This window comes from Mesoplodon mirus (assembly GCF_964341445.2).
Source record: "Mesoplodon mirus genome assembly, chromosome: 7".
NCBI classification, from domain to species: domain Eukaryota; kingdom Metazoa; phylum Chordata; class Mammalia; order Artiodactyla; family Ziphiidae; genus Mesoplodon; species Mesoplodon mirus.
The window spans coordinates 101,249,505-101,275,619 of NC_138983.1; the positions used below are offsets into that span (position 1 = coordinate 101,249,505).

The window sequence follows — 26,115 nt, forward strand, 5'->3', positions numbered from 1 at the left end:
GGTGCTGTTGCTTTCAGCAGTGAACAAAATAAAGCCTTTACTCTCCTGGAACTAGCACTTTGTGGTGGGAGAAAACATAAACAACAAAGCAGGCTAAGGGTTAAAAAGATATGGGAATAATAAATGGAATAGTTTTACCATTTGGTTAAACATCAAACTATTATAAATCACACGGCCAGAAGCCATTGACATATTTTAATTCATAATAACCAGAGAGCCTCAAACATTTACCAAGGCACTTAACCATGTTTATGGATTACAGCAATGCTCTGAGGTAGGGAACTCTTACCATCCCCATTTTATAGATGAACAGTCTGAGGAGACATTATGTGAGTTGCCCAGAGTTGCACAGCTATAAGTAAGTGGGAAGTTGCAATGTGACCCGAACCCATGCTCTTTTTTGTTTTTTTTAATGTATGGACTTTATTATCTTTCATTTGTCTCTGATTTATGTGAATTTTTTCTTTAAAGATTTTTTCTGATGTCAACCATTTTTAAAGTGTTTATTGCATTTGTTACAGTATTGCTTCTGTTTTATATTTTGGTTTTTTGGCCTCAAGGCATGTGGGATCTTAGCTCCCCGACCAGGGATTGAACCCTCACCCCCTCCATTGGAAGGCGAAGTCTTAACCACTGGACCACCAGGGAAGTTCCCCTTATGTGACCATTTTTCTGGCATTTTTTTTTAATTTTATTTTTTATTGACATACACTTGAATTACAGTGTTGTGTTAATTACTGCTGTACAGGAAAGTGACTCAGTTACACATTTATATACATTCTTTTTCATATTCTTTTCCATTACGGTTTATCACAGGATATAGAATATAGTTCCCTGTGCTCTACAGTAGGACCTTTTTGGGGTTTTTTTAAATACATGCACTTTTTAAAAATAAATGTATGTATGTATGTATGTATGTATTTATTTTTGGCTGTGTTTGGCCTTTGTTGCTTCACGCGGGCTTCCTCTAGTTGAGGTGCACATGCTTCTCATTGTGGTGGCTTCTCTTGTTGCAGAGCACGGGCTCTAGGTGCCTGGACTTCAGTAGTTGTGACATCCGGCTTAGTTGCTCTCTGGCATGTGGGATCTTCCCGGACCAGGGCTTGAACCCATGTCCCCTGCATTGGCAGGCATATGCTTAACCACTGCGCCACCAGGGAAGTCGCATGTAGGACCTTTTTGTTTATCCATCCTGTATATACACCAGTTTGCATCTGCTAATCCCAAACTCCCAATCCAACCCTCTCCCACCCCCTCCTCCTTGGCAACCGCCAGTCTATTCTCTATGTCCTTGGTTATGTTTCTGTTCACACATAGGCTGTAACCAGGCTCTTAATTACTTTGTTATCCTGTTTCCTTGTTAAGAGAAGAAGGGTTTAAGGAAGGCACTGAGAGAAGCCAGTGACCAGTAGAAGTGCAAAAACAGTGGGGCTGTCAGAAAGCACATCTGTCTCCTTCCCCCATCGTGAGCAGAATTTTTAAACGGCAGAGTATGTAAGAGTATGTGATGACACATCTCTGGATTAAATGATGTCTCCCTGGTAAAACGTGTACAGATAAGTCTTTAGTTCAATCAGAGTGAAAGGTGAGATCAGAGAAAAGCTGGAGTGTCAGATTTCTGGTAGAAGGTCCTGCCTGATTGTTACTAAGAGGGCTACTACAGTACTAGTTAGTTCCTTAGTCATGGGTTGAGTGTTAGAGGAGTGAAACAACGAGCAAGATGTAGTGTTGGCCCTTTAGCAGTGGAGTGAGAGGGGAAGACGCACAGCAGATGTCTCATCCTGCACGTGACCTGCTGTGACGGGTATATTCAGGGCGTTTAGTCAGTGTTTGTGGAAGAAGAGGGGGAGCCGTGAGGCAAAGAAAAGTCATCAAAAGAGGCAGTCCCTAAGCTAAGTCTTAAAGGACTCGTGAGAAACTGGTGAGTCAGCCGGTGAAAGGCACGGATACTCAAGGCAGAGTGGACAGCGGAAGTCCAGAGCCGTGAGTGTGCGAGGGGTGTGTCACAGAGCCACAGGCACAGGCTCTGGAGGATCAGTGCAGTGTCCCCAGGCAGCGGCAAGTGCCCCTAAAGGAGGCAGCGAGGAGGAGGAGAGCGGGTCTTAACCACCCATGTGTGTGGAGCTGGTTTCCTCAGAAAATAGCTAAGAATGGAAGGGACAAGTTCAGGTGGCATTTTAGACCACTGACGTCAGTATGGATGAGGAATCTGAAGAAGCCTGGAGATAATTATGCCCCACTCTTCTGAGGAGCAGTGCTTTATATTTTCAAGTGGGATTTTCACGCTGCCACCTCCTCTCCTGTCCCTACTGAAAGGTTTATAGGCCGGCAGAAGGGAGAACCTGGCTTAAGGAAAGTTAATCAGGTTCCTTTACTGTACAGCTTCTCGGGGCTGCTGTAGGCTAATGTTCATTCTGGATCGTCACAGCAGGCGTATGGTACACAGCCATCCTCAAAGCTATTTGACCCTAGAGTCCTTTTCGAATAGAATGTCTAACAACTGGTTCCACCAAACAGCAATTTCGTAACTTCTAGACCAGGTAACGGCAAGAAGAAAGGGGTCTGAAATAAGGTATAGATGAAGGGAGGAAATAAGTTCTAATTGTATTTAGGAAATTACCAGCAAGACTTGACCTTGGGAAGTAAGGAAGAAGTAGGAGGCGGAGGCTGAACCCCCATCTGTGTGACTAAGGTTGGGTGGTGGTATCATTGAGTTTGGAAATAGGGGATAAAGAACTGAAGTGGGGAAAAGACTTTAGTTCTGGACATGTAGAATTTGAAAGCACCTGTAGAATTCCGAAGACAAACTGGTAGATAACTGGACATGCACGTGAAGACATGGAAAGATAAAAATTTGAATGTCATCAGCACATAGCAGCCATTAAAATCATGAAAATGGATGAGATTTCAGAGAATTGTGAGTACTGACAACGTTTAAGTGATAAGCAGAGAAAGAATTCTGGGAAGGAGAGAGGTGATAGAGTTTCAAGAAGGAGGAAGTAGATGACAGTGTCATCCTTGAGAGAATGTAAGTGTCCATTGGATTTGGGCAGTTAGGTCCCCAGTGACCTTAGAGCAGTGCAGTGAAGTGGTGGACAAAAAGCCAGATGGCAATAAACTGAGGGTGTAGGGCTGCCTGTCGGGGCCAGGCGGGGCTAGTGAGGACAGTGGGAATAGGCTACTCTCAAGGAGTTTGGATGAAAAGAGAAAATAATTAGCAAAAAAGAATTTTTTAGAATGAGAAGGACTTCTATTTTATATGTTGAAATGAAGGAACCAATAAAGGAGATCCTGAAGATGTAGACAATAATTTAGAGAATTGGGGAAACATGGACATATGAATAAGAAAAAAAAAACCTTGCACAGCATATAAAAATCACTTGTATCCTTCGAGCTGGATGGATACTGGTAAGTTTGGGAGGAAATAAAGGTAAGAAGAGATAGAAGTTAAAGAAGTTTATACTGATAGCCTCAGTTTTCTTTGACACAGATTTTTCAGAGACACATATATACGCATACATAATTACCGTTTGAAAATTCTTTCATAGTTACATGTTTTATTAATCACGTCTGAGAAAAGTCACTGATTTTCATTTTGTACAGCATTATCTTGTAAGGACAAGATACAGTGACAACTTCCATGCTTTTTGCATATCAGAGCTGACACTGAAAGTATCTGCATAATTGAATTTTCACTTATTTGTAATAAGTTTATCCTTAGGAGGATACTTTCATAGTGTTTGATCACAGATGAGTTTGGGCATTGCTATCACTCAATAATGTTAAGCATCTGTCAGGTTCTCTCCTATACTATATATTAATTTTTTGTCCCTTAAGCAAATATTTATTGGCGGCCTGTGGGAATAAGATACACCTAGGTCCTCTTCCCTTGGTATATTCACAAAAGCCTCTGAAACTAAATTTCCAAGTCAGGCCATACTAAGGCCTGGCATAATAAGTTTTCATTGTTAACAGTTTTTTTGTGTTTGTGGGGGTTTTTTGTTTTTATTTTTTTGAAGCAAGGATAAGACACTGTCTTAACTCAGTAGTTGTCCATTCATTAATAAGTCAAAGAAGACATTGATGAAGCATGGTGTTTTGAATATCCTTTCCACAGAATAGGTAATGGGCCATCCTGAAACTCTGGTGAGATGCTTATCATTTTCAGATTTTGGAGTGGCTGAGAAAACCCTATTACACCTTGAATTATCACTAGAAACATGAATTCAGCCAAATAAAAACAGTGCCTCTGCCTACTGAGGTGGTCAATTTCCATCTCAACAAAAGTGACCAGTTCTCCTTTAGATTAAAATCAAGAAAATCCCCTCTGTCCAGGATGCAATAATGGGGTGCACGAAAGAGGAAAACTGGAGCTATTCCCTCTTTACACCTGAACAGTGAATTCATTCTGATATCAAATATTTGTTATGATTCTGTTATGACCAGGTGCTTTATTGTTTAGAGATCAAGTTACTGTTCATTCTTGGTAAGTAAGAAAAATCCACGTTTTAGGACTCTGAATAGTAACTTTATATATATTATATATATATATATATAAAATAAATATGTATATTATATGTAATATATATTCCACCTATTCAACAAAATTGTAACTTTCATCATCTCTTACGAATGATGAACTGTATTCACTCTTTGGAAAGGGCTTATAGGGAATTAAAGTCTCCATATACTTTTTATATAAGACCGTGGAAACCAAATTCTCAACTGGGAGCAAACTTAGGTTTTGCTCTGAAGGTTTATGCTTGCCTGGCCTTAGAGTGGTAGGCCAGGAACTCAAGTTTTTTTCCTCTAAGTTACTTTCATTGATGCCACCCTGAAAAAATTTGGAGGGAGTATTTTTGAAATAGCTTTATCTCAGTAACCCTTTAAAAATGCTTCAGGGTATGGGGAACATAACTGTCAAAATGTTCAAGCAACTCTTGTTGATTTAAGTGTAACTGATCAGGAGCAATACAGGAAGGAGCTGAGTACAAAAGACAAAAGGCGTGAGGCTATTTCATGTATTGTTTTTGGCTTATTGTCCAAAACAGAGAAAGTCTCATACACTGGCGCAGCCAAGGTCCCCTACTGTTCTCTCCTTTTAGTAGAAATAAAAGAGAGCTCGTTTCTCAATAGCAGCATTCTATCCTTAAGTGGGTACACAGTGATATTCTGATGGTCTCTGGAGCAGAGAATAATTCCGTGGCAGCTCTGACCTCCAGTCACCGGGTCCTCTGTAACTTAGTCTTTCATGGCCAAGGACTATAATCATTATTTCGATTTATATTTAGCATCTCAAAATGGAAAGGATTCCATGGACAACAAAGCAGGAAGTGATTTCATGAAGTGTTTTAGTATGGATAAAACAATAAACTATAAAAATACAAATCATCAGTAAAGCTTTTTCTTTCCAGAGAACTATATTCAGAAATTAATGTAAGCCTCTAAGGTGCGCATGTGTGTTTTTTCACCCATGATCATGTCTGTATGTGTGTGCATTCCACTGCTACAGGAGACATGCACAATGATATCAGATTTGTACTGGTTTCTCCCAAGAACTGTGTGCTCGCAGGGTTCGTTCAGGAAGGTGAGTGCCCTACCACCACATCACAGTCATATCTCATCACCTTCGGCAGGAATAGTTTAAACTTTAACCTCATATGCAGGCTTATTAAATTAGTATTACTCATCAGAACTTGCTTACTAATAAAACAAGCTGAATTAGCCACTGCAGAATCATATTTGGAAATTCAATGAAAATTTTACCTTTTTAATAAAGGCCCAGATATATTATTTCAGAGCAGGTGGTACAGAAAACTGGTCAAATTTGACATTCATTCATCACTGAAGTGTGGAACGTGACAGGTGAAAATTGATATTGATTTCTTTCCTCTAATATTTGGAAGAGTTCTAACAGGTAAATCAAATGAGATAACAAGACATATCAAGTCTCACTCATTTCTATGATCACATCCTCCCCACATATCACTCCTTCGCCTGCCATGTTTTGAATAATTCAATGCCCATAGTCTTTCCAGTCCAGTGTATTATAAGACACACTCAAGCTGGGTTTCAATCATATCAGACTGAAAGCTGAACATTTTAGGAAGGATTATTTAAAACCAAATGCGTCTTGAGCCCAACAGCCTTTGAAACCAAACAATCCTGGGAGTTCAGTTGGATTCAGAAAATTCAGTAATCCTATTTGATGTATGTTAACCGTATCAATATTAACAACCTTCTGCTGGATTTCAGCACTGATTTGAGAGCTGAGTTACTACTGGTCTTGTATTTTACCTAGTTGTGAAAGCACTGAGAGAGTTGTTCTTGGGTTGAACTTGACCCGCCTCTGGGAATGCTCTCTGTTCTATCCATCTTGAAAAGCTTTATTCAAGTGCATTTCTCGGCCTTCCTTCTCTTCCCTTGCACCCCTTGGGAAAACGAAAGATGCTCAACTATAGATGTGAACACGGCAGGTGCTCTGCTTGGCAATGGCGTCTTTCAGCTTCCCAATAAAAAATTATATTGCTGACCACCCATCTGACTGAAAAGTGACGCATTTTACTGACAGATATCTGGATTGAGAGGCCAAAAGAAATAGGTCATTTCAAATTTCCTTTTTAAGTCATAGCTTTGTGTTGCCACACTACTTGTTCAAAACTTAGATCATGAAGGTTCCTTCCTATGACCTGCAAATAATTAAAATGTTCTTCAACAGGCTCTATGAAAAGCAAGCAGAGGGGCTTCCCTGGTGGCACAGTGGTTGGGAGTCCGCCTGCCGATGCAGGGCACACGGGTTCGTGCCCCGGTCCGGGAGGATCCCATATGCCGCGGAGCGGCTGGGCCCGTGAGCCATGGCCGCTGGGCCCGCGCGTCCGGAGCCTGTGCTCCGCAACGGGAGAGGCCGCAGCAGTGAGAGGCCCGCGTACCGCAACAACAACAAAAATAAATAAAATAAATCAAGCAGAATATTCCTAATTATCAATCTTTCTCTTGAGTCATATAGTTTTTGTAATTTCAAGGAAGAGAAACTCAAATGTAAAGTGTTACAATAGCCAAGCATACCAGCACTATTATCTAACCATTCAGCAATTTTCTCTGCCAAGTCACTCTGAACCTTAGACTACTGAGGATGTCTTCTTAATTAATTTTTAAAGTTCTCCTCTTTTGAGTTAAAAAATGGTCACAATTTTATAAGTAAAATTAAAGAAAAATACCAAAGAGAACATCTGAGATGTTTCCATTAGGCATTATATATATATACATAAATTTAATAGATATACATATATAAATGCACTGGGCTAAATCTCCATCTTCTGTGTCAGTCGGACATAGGTCCATTTTCTTAGGAATAGGGAACTCCTTTCACAATGGAAGTGAGGAAATTGGCAAATGTACACCATATAAGTACTTTTGGATGGTAGTGACCAAGTTCTCAAAACACACACACACACACACACACACACACACACACACACACACACACACACTGAAGAATATCAGAACACTTAACATTTCAAAGACACAGGAAGAGAAATGCAAGTTTCCCCTAGAAAGCCTTTTGTTTTTTTGAAGTCAGAATTCTGAAAAGACGTTTTTATCAAGCCAGCTTTTTCTAACTTAACTGCATATGCAATAAAAGAGTCCTATCTTAGTCATTTTTAGGGCAAGATTTTCTTTAAGTACCAAGAAAGTAAGCACTTGTAAATGTAAATTTTGTATGGACATAAACCTGGCCAGGATATCCGTTGGAAGCTGGAAATCTGTTGTTGTTCCTTTTCCTTTTGTATTGAAAGCTAAGTTCCCCATTCTGAGTTCAATTTGTGAAGATCACTTTTATTTTGACAAACTCTATTAAAGTAGCCAATTCAAGGAAGACAGGTTAGTCTTCCACCTAATTACCCAGTCCAACTTTTACTCAGTGTCTTTCACCTGAGCAAAGTCTCCCCAGTCTTCCAACTGAGGATAAACCACGCAGTGTCTAAACTGAGCAAGATCTTCCCAGTGTCTTTTAAGTGAGGCTTAACCCACTTGAGCAAAAGTCTTCCCAGTGTTTTTCTACCGAGGTTAAACTCTCAGTGTTTAAACTGAGTAAAAATCTTCCCAGTGTCTTTCACTGAGGATGACCCAGGTACTTCTTCTTGAAACCAAGTTTCAAGGATAACCTACTACTCAAGAGAAGAGTTTAACACCACTGAATAAAACTTAGGATCATCAACCAAAACTGGAGATCCAAGAACCAGGAGATACTCACCCAAATTCGTCTGGACTCTCGGAGAAAGCGGACAGGCCCAAGAAGCCTCTGCTGGTGCCAGGACTCTGGATCCTCATAGAGTTCAGGCAAAGAAGAAAAGTCTGCTCTGGGCCCCTTCATTGGTTGCCAAGACTGCTGACTGAAAAATATGCACAACCCAAAAGGAGAATTATGTTTTACTTGGCAGATTTTCTGAGGACTTAAGCCCAGAACACAGCCTGTCAGATCACTCTGAGGAACTGCTCAGAAGACCTAAGGGAGCAGTCAAGAAAAACCAGGTAGTCAGAACATCAAAAGATTACTATTAATTAAAGAAAACTAGACCTCTCAAGTTAAGGACTTTAGCATTTTTCTATGTATGAGAAGATGAAAGAATCTGGGCTCCGTGAAATCATTCCTTTGATATGCACCTTAACTCTAGAACCAGTACCCTGTTTTTCTCCATCCCGAATCCCCTCAAGGTGCACAGTTGAGGGTTCCTGCTTTGACGTCTGACTTGATGACTGCAACATCCTTTGTCTACTGATATGGCAGGGAACATTTTTCATCCACGGGTAAGAAATTGAGAAAATTAACATAATTCAAGATATAAAACCATTACAATACTAAAAATTCCCAAATGTCAAACAAACATAAGTACCCTTGACCTGTAAAATGGAAGATGCCAAAGAAGGGAAAAAAAGAAACAACAAAGAAAATGTAGAAAATAAAGCATAAAATAAGATGGCAGAAATCAATAACAGTAGAACAATAATTAAATAAATCAAGGTAAATGTTATCATAAGATTTTTAAATTTCAAAAAAAAAAAAACCCCATCAAACAAAACATATTGAAAATAAAGTAATAGAGAAAATTTAGAGAGCAAATATGAATGCAAGGAAGACCTGTTAGGTAGTCAGTCAGACATTAGCAGCAAGGAGGTGACAGTGGTGAGAAAGACAAGAAGAAGAAATTGAGTCACACCCAGCCATCTGGGGACTCTCCCTTGACTCCACCCAGAACGGGAGAAACTATGGTCGGGTGGTGGGCAGCTTATCCTGTTAAAGAGAGGCACAGTAACACAAGGGGACTTCTCCAGGCTGTGCATGCCCAGACCAGACAGGCGTATAACCTATAGTAAATCCAAACTCATTATACCATAATTACAATAAATTACATGTGGTTTTGCCCCTCCCCCCACCCAGTAGGCATTTCTTGGGGATTCAAGGATGAGAGCATGCGCAGCAGAAAACTTGTTCCATAGCTCAGGACTGTCAATCAAATAATGATCCTTGTCACTCACCCCCACCTCTCTGCAAAATGCTCCTTAAAAGCGCTCGTAAGCCTTTATAGGAATGCTGCTTTCAATTTGCAGAAACAGTACACCCATCCCCCCCCACCCCGAGAGTGTACCTTTGCTTCGATATACTTTGCTTTGGGCTTGCTTCACTTCGCTGAAATAGCCTGTTCTCAGAAACAGCCTGCTCTTTCTCTCTCCTTCTCTCTCTCCCTCTCTGAGAGTGTACCTATGCTTAACTAAACTTTGCTTTCTGCTTAAGCTTAACATGGGAGTTTGCGATCCTTTGCTTACTATCATGGAACCAAGATAGCTGGTCCAGGCCTTCCACTGACCTCCTCGGTTGAAGCTATTTTGTTACAAAGCATGTCCACATGGTGACAGACCTAAGTCTAAATTTTGATAAAAGGTGGAATTAAGGTGAGACTATCATATGGGAGGAAAAGACTGTAGGAACAATAGTAGATGTAGGAGATATGTTTGTGAAAGTGCACATTCATGGCAATATAGCCAAATAAACTCACATGCCCACGTTCCCACTAAAACTGTATAAAATTATGACCAACAAGCAGAGAATACACATTATTTTAAAGCCCTCATGGGGCATTAAGACATATTTACCATGTGAATCCTTCAGTGAATCTTGTGTTACTGCTAAGGGGTAGGAAGTGGTGTCATAAGGGAGTTTTGTGTAAGACTCAAAGCTCCCTTTCTATATGGTTCAGGCTGGACTTGAAGCTTCAGGGGTCTGGGAGGATGGGGCAGGAAAGGCAAGGCACACTCAGAAAAGAGAATACATACATAACACACTAGGGATATCTGAAGAGGCTGCTCAAGACCTGGCTCAGCCCCAAGGGTTTGACCCCTAGTCCTACTCTTCACCCTACAGCCCTTTAGGGTCAGGACCTTGGCTCACCCTAACCCATTCCTAGCTTCCGGGTATAGAATGAGTGCACATATCTGAATGTTAGTGTTCTCTCAAAATTTACATGTTGAAATCCTACCTCTTAAAGATAGGAGGCCGGGCCATGCAAAAGTGCTTATGAGCTTTCATGAATGGGATTAGTGCCTTATAAAAGAGACTCCAGAGATATCTCTAGCCTCCTCCCATCATATGAGGATACAGAGAGAAGGCTCCAGCTGTGAACCAAGAAGAGAGCTCTCACTATGAGGTGGCCATACTGGTGACTTGATCTTGGGCTTCCCAGCCTCCAGAACTGTGATAATAAATGTCTGTTGTCTTTAATCTACCCAGTCTATGGTATATTGTTAGAGCAGCCCTAATGGATTAAGACCACATACTTCAAAATTTATCTGGAGAGTGGGGACTGTCTTATCATTGCAAACTAAGAAGTTGGGTTGAGACAACATATGAAAGATTTTTTTAAGTAGAAAATTATGGATTATTGGATTTGAAAGTACTAGATTGGTTAAGGAAAATGAGTACGTGTGTGTGTGCGTGTTTGCAGTGTGTCCCAAAAGTTTTTGTGCAGTTTAAAGATTTACTAACTCCAGAGTTATAAACACTACAAATTTACAGAAATATCATTTGAAGGTTTAACTGTTACCAGATGCAAGTCTGTGTGCCTGATGCACAGTGAGGCTAAATACTGAAACATCAGAGTTTGGAGCAGAGAAAGGTTTACACAGTGCCATGCAAGAAGACACGTGGCTCATGCCCAGGAAAAACCCCAAACTCCCTGAAGGCTTTCAGCAAAGCCTTTTTAAAGGCAAGGTGAGGGAGGGGCATGGCTAATTGTTGCAAATATCTTGGTGTTGGATCCTTTGTTCTAGCAGCTGGCCAGATGGGTCAGATCCTGGTCAGGTCACGTGTTCCTGTAAACCTCCAACAAAACAATTATTATTTTCTGTTCTGCAACTTTTTATCTCCAGGAATGGGCTCTTAAAAGTCAGAGCCTTAGAAATAGGCTATCCTGTATATTTCAGGCTCTAGGCAACATTGTTTTACAAAAAGTGCAGAGCCAGCCTGGGTCACAGGGATGGACAGAGTTAGCTCAGGCAACAAAGCATAAAGATTAAAGTAAAAAAGATCTGATGTGGAGTCAGATTTGTTCTTCCCTATTACATAACTATTTATAATTCTTTCATACTTATGAATTTTGAAAAATAAATTATTTTAATTTTTGTGTGTAGTTCCCTCTGATAGAAAATGAGGCAAAACATACACTATTCAAAATTCACAAAACTAAATAAGTGTAAAAGAAATTCAAGTTCTATCCCTGGGTGTACACAAGACACAAACATGACGTGGGAAAGTTGGAGCTGAGGACAAAGGAAATCCTGAGTAAAAATGTCTGTGAAACAGCCAGTCTTCCAGGGTCAGCTTAAGATGTTCAAGAGTTATCAAGTTGGTGGGCCTCAAGTAAAGGTCTCTAATGGATGAAGGAACCAGGTTCCAGATGGAATGAACAGAAAATTGACTAAGGTCTCTCTGACAGGATGAGAGTAGTTGGAAGGAGGGATCTGGAAGCCCCAGGAGGGTGCAGGTGTCTGTGGGTCTGGATGGGAAGGAAGGGCAGTGATTCAGCCTCTTTCTCTTATTGCCCCTCCCCCACACTCAGGAGCCCTTTGTGACAAGGCCACAGCTCTGTGATGCAGGCCTGGGGTTCTGCCATCAAGTGAACTCCCAGTGCTCTGTTGCCTGAGGGCAGCAATGCAGTTCAGAAGATGGAGAATCTCTTTTCTTTGAAAAACACGGTTGCTATCTGGCTGAGATCCAGCCCAACTTCCTGGGTGATTGATATCATCCTTGGGTTCCTGTGTGGACTGGGGCTCTTCCTGATGTTACTCCCCTGCTTCCAGAGTAATCCATTCTTAGCACCACCTAGGAAACATAGAAACATCAGGAAGGTAAGAAACCTTTGGCTTAATCCCAGCAGAGATTATCTCTTTTTTTCTTATTCTTATTTCCACTTTTCTAAACCACCTAGAGAGACTCCTGAGATGGGAACTCTCAGAAAAGTAGAGAACATCATCCTTCTAGGGAAAAGCCAGGCCAGAGAGGGGTTAGAGTGGGCATGAGGATTTCTAGCCTAAGATCGTAGACCAGGAGTTCAGGTATGGTAGAGGGCTCCAGGGCAAGTCCCCAATGCAGTGACTAATGGTTAAGGACTGGATTACTAAGAGTTCAATCTCTGCAGGAAGGCTGACCCCTGAGCCCTGGTTCACCAGCCACCTTCCCACAGCGGGTGTCTCAAGTGAGACCTTCCTCTGTGTTGGGGCTGATCTAAGGGCAATGCTGAGCCCCTGAGAGCCTGAGAGAAGAGGCTGGAGTGGAGGTCTGGCTTTGGGAAGCAGAATCCTATCTGACAAAGCTCACGTGGGCATTTAGGTCTGAGAATGTGTGTGTTTCTTGATCAGAGGAACAGTGACAGAAGAAATCTATGGTGATTAAAACTTAAAAAATCCTTCTTGGGCTACCCTGGTGGTGCAGTGGTTGAGAGTCCGCCTGCCAATGCAGGGGACGTGGGTTCGTGCCCCGGTCCGGGAGGATCCCACATGCCGCGGCGCGGCTGGGCCCATGAGCCATGGCCGCTGGGCCTGTGCGTCCGGAGCCTGTGCTCCGCAACGGGAGAGGCCACAACAGTGAGAGGCCCGCGTACCGCAAAAAAAAAAAAAAAAAAAAAATCCTTCTTTGCACTCTTCAAAGAAGAAAAACTGAAAATATTTTTATCCACTTTACAAATAAGTAAAAGGGGAAAAAACCCCACAGAGTTTTAGTTAAATGTAGAAAGTCATGTTGTTCATGAACACAGCTTGCCTAGATAGATGACAGTGAGAGTTGGGTGTTAGCCCCTCATTTCTTCTTCTCTCTCAGCATCAAGTAGAGCTGAAGGGGAGGAGCAGGAGTAGGAAGAAAAGTGGATCTTTGAAAGGTAAGCCTTTGCCATTCAGCCCTGCGTGCCCCCGAGAGTTAGCTTCCATCTCTCCTAATCCTGAGGGCCCAGCTTCACGGTCTCTGAGGATGCCAGTGGCAGAGCTTATTCTTCAGGAAACAGAGCCTTGGGAAGGCTCGTTGGAAGGAGATCAGAGCCCAGATACTTCCCAGAAATTTGTGCTTAGAATGAAGCCATGAGGACCTAGAAATGGGGTGTGTGGACTGTGGTGGACCATTGGTGCCTGGGTTGGGAAGTGGGACCTCCAAGTCCAACTGTGGACAAGTTGTTTAACTTTGCTCAGATTCCTCTGTGTGATGACCACTGACCTTTCTCCCCTACACGGCAGTTGTAAGGGCTACAGGGGTTAATTAACGTGAAGGCACTTTGCAAAGGACAAACCCTTTTCAAGTGAGACTTACCATCACTGTCAGGGACATGTGGCCTTGGACACTGATACTTGGGCTCCAGAGTCTAATCCTCCAAAGATTTCCCTTAAAGGGCCATTGCACTCAGCCTCCTGAAAGACTCTTAGGCCTCTGCCTTCACCACCATGACCCAGTCTCCTGATTTCCAGCTTGCAGAGATTGCCTGGAAGAACTGGAGGGGACTCACAACCTGGTTTCACTTCTGCAAAGGTAAAGAATCTTTCCCCTTCTCTCCTGGGTCGTCCTTCCTCCCAGAGCCTATAATGTGACCCCAGCCCTGGGAGGGGGAGCCATGGGAGGGCGTGGCTAAAGCCCTAGGGTGAGGGAGAGCAGGAGCATTATGAAGTCAGTGTGGGGGCAGAGGAGGGTTCTTGGGCTGCAGGTGCCCACCCCTGCCTGTCCTGTCCAGCCATCCTGGCCCCATCTGCTCTCCTATAGCTGCCTGGGGAGGCTTCCTGGCAAGGGCAACTTTCATCAGCTCTCATGTCAAGACCCTCCTAGTGAGACGTGCAAAGCAGTGCCTGCTGGAGCCTGTGGAAGATACTGCTTGAAGGGTTGGGAACCCTGCATGAACACCTCCTGTAGGGTTTCCTTCCTTGATCCAGACACTCGAGAGGTGCTGGAAGCACACATTAGAAGGTTTTGGGTAAAGCACAGGTGGACCCTCCCCCTCAAGGTCCTCAAGCCCATAAATCTCTTGAAGCGGAAAAAGCTCCAACCCTCCACCGTTCTGCAGTTTGCCTCTTCCCCTTCAGCCACCTGTGTGTCTGGGTCCCACTCAACAGTCAAGTGTGCTGAGTTCCTGGAGAAACCTCCTCAGGCTCATTCAGGAGACAAGGTGATAACAGAAGAGTCAGTTCCTACCCTGAAGAGGCCTCTCCTTGTCCCCTCAACTGTGTGTAAGGAAATCCAGAGTGCCCTGGGAGCAATTCCATCTGCTGACTACCATGGGCCCTCAAAGGCTTCTCTGACTGGACAGGAGGGCAGGCCACCTTCTCAGTCCCTCACACTCAGCCTTGTGGGCAGAACCTGGAAGAGTGAGACTGTGGAATGGGTCAAGAGGGACAGCCTAGAGCCAGGTCCAAGTTCAGCAATGGTCAGGAATGAACCAACAGAGGAGAGTGGTGGTCAGGCCTCAGGAGACCCCTGCCATAGGGTAACAGTGATGGAGGTGAACTTAGGATCCCAATCTTTGAGAGGTGAAGAGGCCAGGGAGGCTGTGGAGGCTAAGGAGTCTCCTGCTCTTCAACCACAGTCTAGTGTTATCTTGGAAACCAAAGTGTTGACAAAATCCCAAACCACAAATGTACATATGAGGAGTTTAGAGGTGCCAGGGACCAGTAAACGTCTCCTACTACCTAGAATGTCTGTTTTCCAACATCCAGGTGAGCCATGCCTTAACATGGGGGTTGCCAGTGAGTTTAACTCCAAAGTAAAGGTACAGTCAGACAACCAGCTTCAGGACTTTCCCAAACACATGTTCCTTGCTGCAGACAACTTGGCTTCTCAGGTGCCTCAGTGCCATCCCCAGAGAGTCCCCACCAGAGACAGGTTAGCTTCCCAGGAGCCAAGTGGCCTTATGGAAGCCCAAAGGAGCAACCTAGGGCAGCAGGAGCCCAAAACTTCAAAACTCCAAGACTCATGGAAGAGCCAGAGCAAGATGATTGCCCCTACTTACAAAAGAGAGGACTGTAGGAGGCATAAACCAGGCGAGCATGAAGAAAGGTTTAAAGAATTAGGGACCTCTCAAGCTGGAAGTATGAGCCGCCCTGCCCAGGTCAGGGGAATAACAGACTCTATTGGGAGCAGATGTCTCCAGCTCATGCCAGAGAAGAAACATAGCCCTCCAGAAAGCCTCTTCAGAAAAAGGATGAGGCTATTTTTAAAGTGGATTTTCCCCAATAAAAAAGTCAATGGTCGAGATGCTCTGCAAAAATTCAAGCCCATATCAGCCACTGCCCAGAGTCACGGATCAGTCAAAAGCAGATCAATCTTGAAGAGTGAGACTGCTGAGGGTCAGGCACTCATGACAGCTGTTGGACAGATCCCAGAAGAAAAAAGAGCAATTCACCATGGACTTCATGCCACAAAGTTAAATGAACACAAACTGGAATTCCAAGTCCCAGTATGTGGGTGTTTCTGCTGCCATAGGCTTACCTCCTACCCAGAGCAACGGAGAATGATGGGTTATACAGCCTGCAGTCATAAAGCCACCTCCAAGGGCCAGAGTTGTTCTTTCAGGGAAAGGGAAGTCAGACACCAACATAGTTTGAAAAGTGTAAGGTTCGACGATGAGCAGCTGGGCCTAAGGTGCCTCCCATCCTTGCCCCCCAAGAAGAGTTTGTTTCCAGTTAGTACCTGCCAGTATGGGCCAAGGATTCCAGGTGCCCCAGCCCGCCATCAACACTGTCCAAGGCATTGTCATCTTTGGGGAGGTGCCTTGCCTGGTCGACAGTAACATCCTTCTTTAGTCTTCCCTTTAGTAGGAAGACATGTCTCCAAGTAAACATTCAGTCCATGTAGAGAGAATGATTTTCTCCTTAGCACGTCCAAGGTATTTAATGTTCCCCAATACATGTATATATATATATATATTTTTTTTTTTTTCTAATAAAAGCAGAGTGTAATGGCTGCTGTCTGTGCCGTGCACTTTGTCTTCTAGAAGGGGGGGGCATGGAGGGAGGTGGACAGTAGCATCACAAGCTTGCTCCTTGTCTCGTGTCCCTTCATTGCACCTTATAATACTGTCATTACACAGACCAAAATTACTCTAACAATGAGACGGGAAAAACCTATGCAACCCACACCCAAGGATCTGGTTCAACCAGTCTTTCTCCTCCTTCTATGCTACTTTGAACTTTATGCAACTGTAGTGGATAGGTTTACACGATAGGGCCGGACATTCCAATTCAGGCTCCAGGAAGTGTCAGAGCCAAGTGGATGGAAGTTTGGGGGGAATAGAGTATGGGCTCTGAGTTCAGAAACAGGAGAAATCTTGCCCCTGGATCTCTTGGTAGGGAATATACAACATCTGCTCTTAAGAGTTCCTTCTCTCTCTGATGAAGGTTGGGATTGAGGTATGCCCTATGAACCCCTTTTAGCTTAGCCATAATAAAATGTACAGCATCACCCTCCCCCACCTCTGTTTTTCCTACACTTTAGAGCAGCAGCAAGGATGGCATTTCCAGCTCTGTGTGTGTAGGTGGGGGGAGTATCAGGGAGGCTGCTGAGGGCTGTGTTGAGTCCAGTCCCATATAAATGAATGGCTGCGTTCATGGGTCACCTACCTTCCACTCTATGTTAACCCCAGAGAAGGAGTTTTGGATGAATGGAATAGGGGTGTGACTGTGGGTAGTAACTATCTGATGGTCAAACACTGTGAATTTAGGGTGGGATGTAGGTGTAGAAAAATCCTTGGATCCAAGGAAGGAGGCAAAGTGGTACCAGATTCCCATAAATTGCAGTTCTGAAAGAACAGCCCCCTGACATACAACCACCATCTAAAGGCCTAAAGGGGAGGAAAAGTTAAGGGTCCAGTAGCTCACCATGGCCCCACGCCAGGGTCTCTACTCTATTCCAACTTTAAGATCACAGACCTAGAGAAACCACCTTTAGGTCAAAACAGAAGGTCAAACTTAGAAAGTAAAGCAAATCAGGGAGGGTGAATCTCTTAATACTATATTTAATAAGCTTACACATCATCACCTCTTGACTTTTAGAAAGGATAACTTAACAATAGGTGTAAAAGCCAGGACTAGGGAACTTGGGATGTGACTCCTAGTCTGGTGACCTTCACATAAACACATGGCCCAAGGACTGCTCCAGGGGAGAGGTGGGGACTGGCTTGTGATTGTGTAGTAAGCCTTGCCTGTCTCCCAGTCCTTGATCACCCCAGAGCCTGGCAGGTGAAGAAGCAATCAGACAGGATTCGTGGTGGTGTGGAGGTGACCTGTGCAAAGTGGATGGGGCAGGGTGCAATCCAGGAGTGTTCCACTGATCTGCTTCTGGCACAGCTTTTCTTGTCTCCTGACCCCCGTCCATATGGAAAAGCAGGGAGATGAGGAAGAATTTCTCTAGAGTGATTTGGTATTTTCTGCCATGTGCAGGGCGCATGGTGGACACAGCTCCAGGTGGTGTCTTTCTCATTGTGGAGATTTCGGTTCCAGCTGATGCCCCTGATCCAGATGACAACAGAAATGGACCCCATCCCCCATACCTGTCAGGCCCCTCAACACGTGGAAATGCTGTGACCTGGGGTGGAGGGGGCAGAGTGAGCACAGGACTGCTCACACCCCTGGTTTCTCCCTGGAGCCAGGCCCTACCTCTGGGCCCCGATTCCCAAGGCAGCCTCCAGAATGGGCAGAGCAGTGAGAGTGGAGCCAGGAGTTGTGGGAGGGGTCGGTACCCAGAGGAAAGAGTTGACAGGGCTGGGACCTGAGCCTGGCTGCTGCTGGGTCCTCTCAGGGGCACCCAGAAGTGAGTTCTGGGAATATGGGGAAGCTGGACTTGGACCCCCCTGGCTCCTGCTGGGAGAGTGCCACAGACAGGTGATGCTGATGGAACAGCAAGAAAACAGACAGAAGCAAGTCCCTTTGCCCTTCTCTTGCCGCTCCGTCTTCCATAAGGTACAGTAAGAAAAGAAATTGAGAGACCAAAAGAAAAAAAGAAATGGAGAGACCCAGAGACAATACACAAAGACTTCACGGACACACCTCTCGAGAGACTTCTCACGCAAACACCTTTCTCAGAGATCACATACTGAGACCTCACACAGGGACCTCATGTTGCTTCACAGACCCTCAGACAGAAACCTAGCACAGATTTAACAGATTTCCCAGAGATACCTTCCAAAGGGACCTCATACAGAGACTTCACACAGAGATCTCACCCAGAGACAACACAGAGACCTCACATCTATTCTTCAGTATCCATTGACAAGTCTTTCTTAGTGAATATGAAACCACTTAGCAAACTGGCAGCATGATAAATATATTATCAGTTGTGCCCCTCTGAGATCCACCAGACACTCACTGTCAGCATTACTCTAAATGGGGAAATATTTGAGAAGTTTTGTTCTTCTGGAATGTCACTGCCTCTGAACAAAAGAATTATACATTCCAAATGTAGATTTTCAAATTTCATTCTTAGGTGTTCATTAGCTTGAAGATCACATATTACATTATTTTATTTTTATTTATTTTAGAAGAATGAAGAAAATAATGTTTATTTCTTAGAAATGCACGTAGTACTCTACTTTTTTATTTTAAAAGATTTTTATTGGAGTATAGTTGAGTTACAAATTTGTGTTAGTTTCAGGTGTACAGCAAAGGGAGCCAGTTATACATATACATATGTCCACATTTTTAAAAGATTCTTTTCCCATAGAGGCCATTACAGAGTATTGAGTAGAGTTCCTCGTGCTATACAGTAGGTTATTATTACCTATTTTGTATATAGTAGTGTGTATATGTCAATCCCAATCTCCCAATTTATCCTTCCCCCCTTATCTCCTGGTAACCATAAGTTTTCATTTGTACTCTTTTTTTAGGAGAATCACAAATTTTAAGCACAGCTAAAACACTGTCAGTCTCCAGTGAGAGAAAATATTTGTCCAGTTTAGTTATCATCCAGTCAAATGGTATCTGGCACATTTTTTCCTTTATTGAGGACAGAACTTAAACTTGAGATGGCTTACTTGTTTCCTTTGGAAACATAAGAAAAACCTGCAACAAAGGTACTCTAGGAATGAAATAAACCAAGAAAGAAGCATCCGGACTCACATTCACTTCCCAGAGGGCTGTGTAACTAGCACGTTATTTTGCACATAATAGCTTGCATCAGGTTTGTGGGGTTTGCTTTAGTTTTTAACAGGCCAATAATCATGTGAGGATTTTTCACAAGTCAAATTTCTGGTTTTAAATTTTACATTCTGGCAAAAGTATGCTTCTGAATATTATTTTATTTCTTAAAATGTGGTAATGCCCTAAAATGATATTACACAATCATAACGTTCAGCTAACATACTTAAAAAGATGGGCTATTAAGGATTCATTCTTCAATAATTCTATGAAATGCACATTTTCTAAGACATGCAGTTAGGATCCATTTTATATTCATTATAGGGTTAACACATTGCTTTAAAAATTTTTGAAAGATTATAAAATATATGACTTAGCCTATGCTTGACATTATACATGTTACCTCATAAAATTACTGAGGGAAGGATATCTTAATATCTGAATTGAAGGTAGTGTACATTTAATCTACATTTGGCTTATAACAATGAATAATGAAAGGCTTTCATTTATTATATAGCTCACACTTTCCAAAGGGTACACTTCTAAAAGACTACTGATTTCTCACTGCTAATAAGCAACCTATTGTCCTTGCCTTGGTAAAATCTATTTTAATGACAGCTGGTTCTCTCCCAGATTATCCATTGGTATTACAGCGTCACGGTCTTTTAAGAGGAGCAGGGCTGACACGAGGACTCTTTGGGCTTATTTCTACAAGAAATTTAGTTTTTCTATTCTCCTAATTAAAAAATGGATAATTATTAGTTTTTCACTTTACTCCCTTATGTCGTTGAATCAGAAAACAATGGACTATGGTCATGTATGTCATCTAATACTCTATCAGATCACTTTTTTTTAAATAGTGCAGCTTACTCAGGTAAGTTTGCTGATCAGAACAAAATGGAATCAATTAGGAAAAAGTTCATACAGGAAAATATCCTTTTCAAAGTTGACTATTTTAACACAGTTAAATAAGCGATTATTTTTTAATCCTTTGAGTTAAAATTGTCCAGGGTGGCCAAGAAAGTCTGGAAACATGACAAATGTCCATAAAAGCACTTTATTACTATAATACGTTGAATGTGTTGCTCCTCATTATTAATTCACAGTTCATTAAGCTGGGCAAAACTACAACGAACAATGTGCATTAAAGCAAAATTCCCATCAATCATTTTCCATCTGTCATACATTCTGTCAGATGATTTGTGTGTCTAATTTTCATGGAAAAACTTGTACCTTTACTCCAGAATAAGAAATCAAGGGGGATCAATCTATTAAAAAGATATTAATATTCCCAGACTCTGTGGCCTTCAGTATTTTCTTTTTAAGAAGATTCACCTAGTGCAAATCTTATAAATATTTTTACCATTTAATATGCCCAGACAAAATGGATACAAAAATTAGATAAAAGAGAAAACAACAAAAACAGATCCCCTTTGTTTTCAAAACATTTGATGTTTACATCAAAATATTTTGTTGAAAATGAAGTGATTTTTAATCTATAGTTAAAAGACACTATAATGATATTTAGAACATATTACAGATCCGGATTTTTACAAATAGATTTTTATTTAAAACAGGTCTCACACTGATATCAATAAACCAGGCACTCTAGAACAAAATGTGGAGAGATGGCAATTATGCGATGACTTCTTAATACTGCAAGGGAAAAAGATTTTTTCCAAAGTAGTCCATCTACAATATTAACCCTTAAGATCTACTCCCCTTGATAGGTTTCAATATTATTTTCTCTTTTATACACATTGACTTTATAATTAACTCCTACAGGAGGACATTTCTGGAAATGTTCCCAGATATCTACAGCCACACTTTCGGTCATGATCACACCATGGAAAAAGTAGGGAACATCCAGATCCTGATGATCCAGGGGTTTCATAATTACCCCTTTGAGGTCAGTCAGAATCATCATCATTCCCAGAACAGGGTCGGTCTTTACATTTGTGCCCCGAGACATGCAGATTGTAACACTACCCACCCAAAGGCAAGTTGTCTTCCTTACTCAGGTTTGCAGGGGCACCACTCACTGTGGTAGCTAGAAGAGTCCGTTGCCCCCAGCCCGGACCTGCATTCTGTACTCTCCACACACACATCGTACTGCAGATATACCAGTGGTGCTGATGAAACTTCCAGAAAGCTATAAAATAATGCATGCCAGGCACGGTAGATGAGGATTCAGAAAATGCTAACATCTTCTCTAGGAAATAAAGGTGACATACCTATGTGGCTTTAAGCATTTTTGTGCATTAGCTGGCCCCCTGGATCTGGGAAAAAGCATCTGATTTTAACGTTTCTCAGCCTCATTCTCTGCAATGAAATCTGAAGCTCTTCCTTCCTTCTCTGAGTCCAGAAGCTGGAATTGATACAGTCTGCTCTCTGTGATTTGTCTCTACCATTTGTTTCCAGTGACCACTTCAACTCAGATATCTCTCAATTCAGGGATCACTCCTAAACTTCAGGACGAAGGTCACTGCCCTTTTCATTCCCACCACAATTTTATGCTAGTAACCCTTTACCGTGTCAATAAACTTATTTTGTAGAATGTGCCCCCTGGACTCCACCTGCTAAATCTGTTTTGTGGGCAAATCATTTGTTACTTAGCTAAACAAATTTTATAAAATCATATTTCATAAAATTGTATTTTATAAAATGTTACTTTCTTATTTTATAAAATTGGTAAATCCAGGGATTTAGGCTTAATTATTATTTTTTAAAATGTTGGTACTCATTTTGCCAATTTTTCTTTTTACATATATCAGAAAATATGTTAAGAACTCAACTGTGAAGATACCACTATTTTTATTTTTTCTCACTTTTTGTACTTAACTTTTATAACAAACCTTTATTATTGCACAGGAAACAAGAAAGTTTGTTCCTTGGAAAACATCAGTCCTAAGAACGTACTAAGTTAAAGCTTAGCATGTTAGATCTGCGAGTAGCCTTGTCTTTTTTTTTTTTTTTCGGTACGCAGACCTCTCACTGTTGTGGCCTCTCCCGTTGCAGAGCACAGGCTCCGGACACGCAGGCTCAGCGGTCATGGCTCACGGCTCCAGCCGCTCCGTGGCATGTGGGATCTTCCCGGACCGGGGCACGAACCCGTGTCCCCTGCATCGGCAGGCGGACTCTCAACCACTGCGCCACCAGGGAAGCCCAACCTTGTCTTTTTTTTAATGATGCTTTTTTCTGAATTGGTTAAAAAAAAAAAAAAAGCCTTAAGGCTTAGGAACAGAAGCAAATTGAGAATTAAAATCCAAATCATTCAAATGAAGTTTGTCAGAACAGTTTGTGTGTGGAGAGGACAGCTTCTAGGCACTTCAGAGAAACCAGCAGGACAGAATTGAGAATAGCCAGCACCTTACAGGGCTTCTCACAGAAATGCTTTAATGCAAAGAGGTGACTGGATTTCACAGGGAGACCAGGGAGAGGATGCAGAGATAATTAAATCACATTCAAGCACCTGTTTACCTGGGAGGTAAGTTCCTTCATATTGTGGTCAGATGCTGTTTAGGGGGACACTGGTGCAGGGGAGGTGTTGGGAGGATGAACTCTTTTCTGAGTGATTTTGCAAGTGTGAAAATTCATCCAACAGAGATGCTAGAAAAATTTGCTCCTAGTAGCGAGCGTCCAACATGATATTTTGGGACAAAATTGTGTATTTGGAAGAATTTTTCACAAAAGAGCAGTGATGGGAGGAAAAGATTCATATGGGCCTGGCTAGTAATATTCTTCCTTCACAGTTTTCTTGTGGGTTCCTGAGGCCTGTTGTGACTGCTTGGAGACCTGGTCCCCAAGCAATGGCCCTCTTTGTCATACTCAGGGTAACCCAGGAAGTTGCTTGTCTGAAGCAGAAAAGGTTCTCCCTTCCACTCATGTCCTCTTGCTGATCAGATGAACACATGGCATCATCTACAGCTGAGAGGTGTTTGTTAACTACCTTTGTTTCATAGGACACAACTCATATATACTCTACAGTAATGTTTATCACTGTCTTTTATAATCTCAAGGTAAGAAGTAATCAGTGTTAAAATCATTCTACTGGAATAACAAAGCACATGATTTTTTTCCCCTAATAGTGATTGTATTTGTTTGCTAGGGCTGCCATAACAAAAGACCACACTGGCTACTAGGTGGCTTAAACAACAAAAATATATTTTCTCATAGATCTAGAGGCTAGAAGTCCAAGATCAAAGTATCAAGTTTAGTTTCTTTGAGGTCTCTCTCCTTTGATGGCTACCTTCTCGCCGTGTCCTCACATGGTTGCCCCTCAGTCTGTGTTCTAATATTCCCCCCTTATAAAGATACAAGTCATATTGGATTAGAGTCCATCCATATGATCATTTTACCTTAATTTTCTCTTCCAAAGCAGTATTTCCAAGTAGAAGTTAAGCTTACTGTACAAGCAATCAGGTATTTAATAAGAGGCATTGCTATGGAGACAAAAAAACAATGGTTAATAATTGAGGCAAATTTCATATCAGTTTTTGAGTTCTGAGGGTAGACAGTTGAGAAGATCTCTAAATGTCAGGGTTAAAGCATCTTTTGTAGTTTGAATGTCCATCAGATGTTCAGGTAAACTTTCTGAGTGGTCCATATAGCAACAGGAACGAAGAAGACTGTCTAAACATGAGCTGCTGTGGAGATTTCTCTGAAGTTTATATTAAGATATCTACCTTCAGTATGCAGGACTTAGAAAAAAAGGCAGTTTTCGTTTCAATTATTCCAAGTCAAAAGGGTGGGAGAAAATTTGGAAACACTAGTTTGGAGAGTTGTAGTCAGGTAGTGGAGGAAACTAGAAAAATTCAGGATATAGTCCAGTTTTCAGGTAATTAACAAAACTTCAAGGAAAATTAATAGCACTAGAATCTAATATCCACAATATGTATTTTGGTTTCTATCGAAAGATAATTTTTCTCTCTAAAATCACCCTCATTTCTATCAAAGATAGCCAAATTAAGACACATTTGTTTGCAAAATAAGTCTAGGTTCAAAAAACTTGGTCTTATTTATATAAGTATAGCAAGGATTGTGACTGACCATATAGGCTTATTTTTTATTTTTATTTTTTGCTTTTATTAAGAGAATTTATTGCCTCTCTCTCCTCCCAATAGCTCAGACATGAAGAAGCAACATCAGAGGAAGACAGACAGACAAATGGCTCTTTGAGTTTGTCCTGCTTGGCACTGGTGAAGGAAGAGGCAGCTTTCTCAAAGTTTTTATCTGCTTAATTGGATGTAGTAGAGAAAGGGAACAAGGAAAGTCAGAGGGTAAGTGAACAGGCTCTGCACCTACCAAGGATGTGTTATCCTCCTAATCGTCCCAGTAGGAATATTCCATTCATGTTCTTTGATCTGATCCTTGCATTGGAAGACACTTCTTTTTTTAATCTTTTTTTAAATTTAATTTTAATTTTATATTGAAGTATAGTTGATTTACAATGTTGAATTAGTTTCAGGTGTACAGCAAAATGATTCAGTTATATATATACACATATCCATTCTTTTTCAGATTCTTTTGCCATATAGGTTATTACAGAATATTGAGTAGAGTTCCCTTTGCTATACAGTAGGGTCTTGTTGATTATCTATTTTATATATAGTAGTGTGTATATGTGAATCCAAACTCCTAATTTATCCCTCCCCATACCTTTTCCCTTTAGTAACCATAAGTTTGTTTTTTAAGTCTGTGAGTCTGTTTCTCTTTTGTAATTAAGTTCATTTGTATCATTTTTTCAGATTCCACAGATAAGTGATATCATATGATATTTGTCTTTCTCTGAATGACTTCACTTAGTATGATAATCTCTATGTCAATTCATGTTACTGCAAATGGCATTATTTCATTCATTTTTATGGCTGAGTAATATTCCATTGTATATATGTACCACATCTTCTTTATCCATTCATCTGTCAATGGACGTTTAAATTGCTTTCATATCCTGGTTATTGTGAATAGTGCTGCACTGAACACTGGGGTGCATGTATCTTTTGGAAGTATAATTTTCTCCAGATACATGCCTAAGAGTAGGATTGCTGGATCATATGGTAGTTCTATTTTTTAGTTTTTTAAGGAATCCCATAATATTCTCCATAGTGGTTGAACCAATTTACATTCCCACCAACAGTGTAGGAGGACTCCTTTTCTCCACACCCTCTCCAACATTTTTGTGGTCTACAGTTTGTAGACGTTTTGATGATGGTTACTCTGACTGGTGTGAGGTGATACCTCATTGTAGTTTTGATTTGCATTTCTCTAATAATTAGCGAGGTTGAGCAGATTTTCATGTGCTTTTTGCCCATCAGTATGTCTTCTTTGGAGAAATGTCTGTTTAGATCTTCTGTCCATTTTTTGATTGGGTTGTTTGCTTTTTTGATATTGAGCTGCATGAGCTATTTGTATACTTTGGAGATTATTCCATTGTCAGTCTCATCATTTGCAAATATTTTCTCC

The 26,115-nt window shown here is 41.7% G+C and overlaps 1 protein-coding gene, 1 long non-coding RNA gene and 1 pseudogene across 4 annotated transcripts in view; 1 reads left to right on the forward strand and 2 right to left on the reverse strand.

The window, feature by feature from the left end:
- The window catches only part of LOC309808912 (centrosomal protein of 78 kDa-like), an 823,590-nt pseudogene that overhangs the window by 124,089 nt on the left and 673,386 nt on the right, over window positions 1–26,115 (reverse strand). The gene's annotated exons all lie outside the window — the stretch shown is intronic.
- The window catches only part of LOC309807249, a 70,354-nt gene that overhangs the window by 688 nt on the left and 43,551 nt on the right, over window positions 1–26,115 (reverse strand). Inside the window, exons 4-5 of one of the 2 annotated variants that reach the window (XR_014294545.1) lie at window positions 24,012–24,095; window positions 8,255–8,393 (exon numbers count right to left, since the gene is read on the reverse strand). This is a non-coding gene — a long non-coding RNA (uncharacterized lncRNA). Of the gene's footprint in view, window positions 1–8,254; window positions 8,394–19,140; window positions 22,852–24,011; window positions 24,096–26,115 lie in introns of those variants that run through there. The other variant, XR_014294546.1, reaches the window with a different exon arrangement.
- On the forward strand, window positions 13,359–16,931 carry LOC309808091 (putative spermatogenesis-associated protein 31C1; the record flags this gene model as incomplete). Its single annotated transcript, XM_082628093.1, has 4 exons — window positions 13,359–13,427; window positions 14,005–15,107; window positions 15,276–16,239; window positions 16,921–16,931. The coding sequence occupies exons 2-4, from the start codon at window positions 14,196–14,198 to the stop codon at window positions 16,929–16,931; spliced, it is 1,887 nt and encodes a 628-aa protein (XP_082484219.1). The 5' UTR covers window positions 13,359–13,427; window positions 14,005–14,195.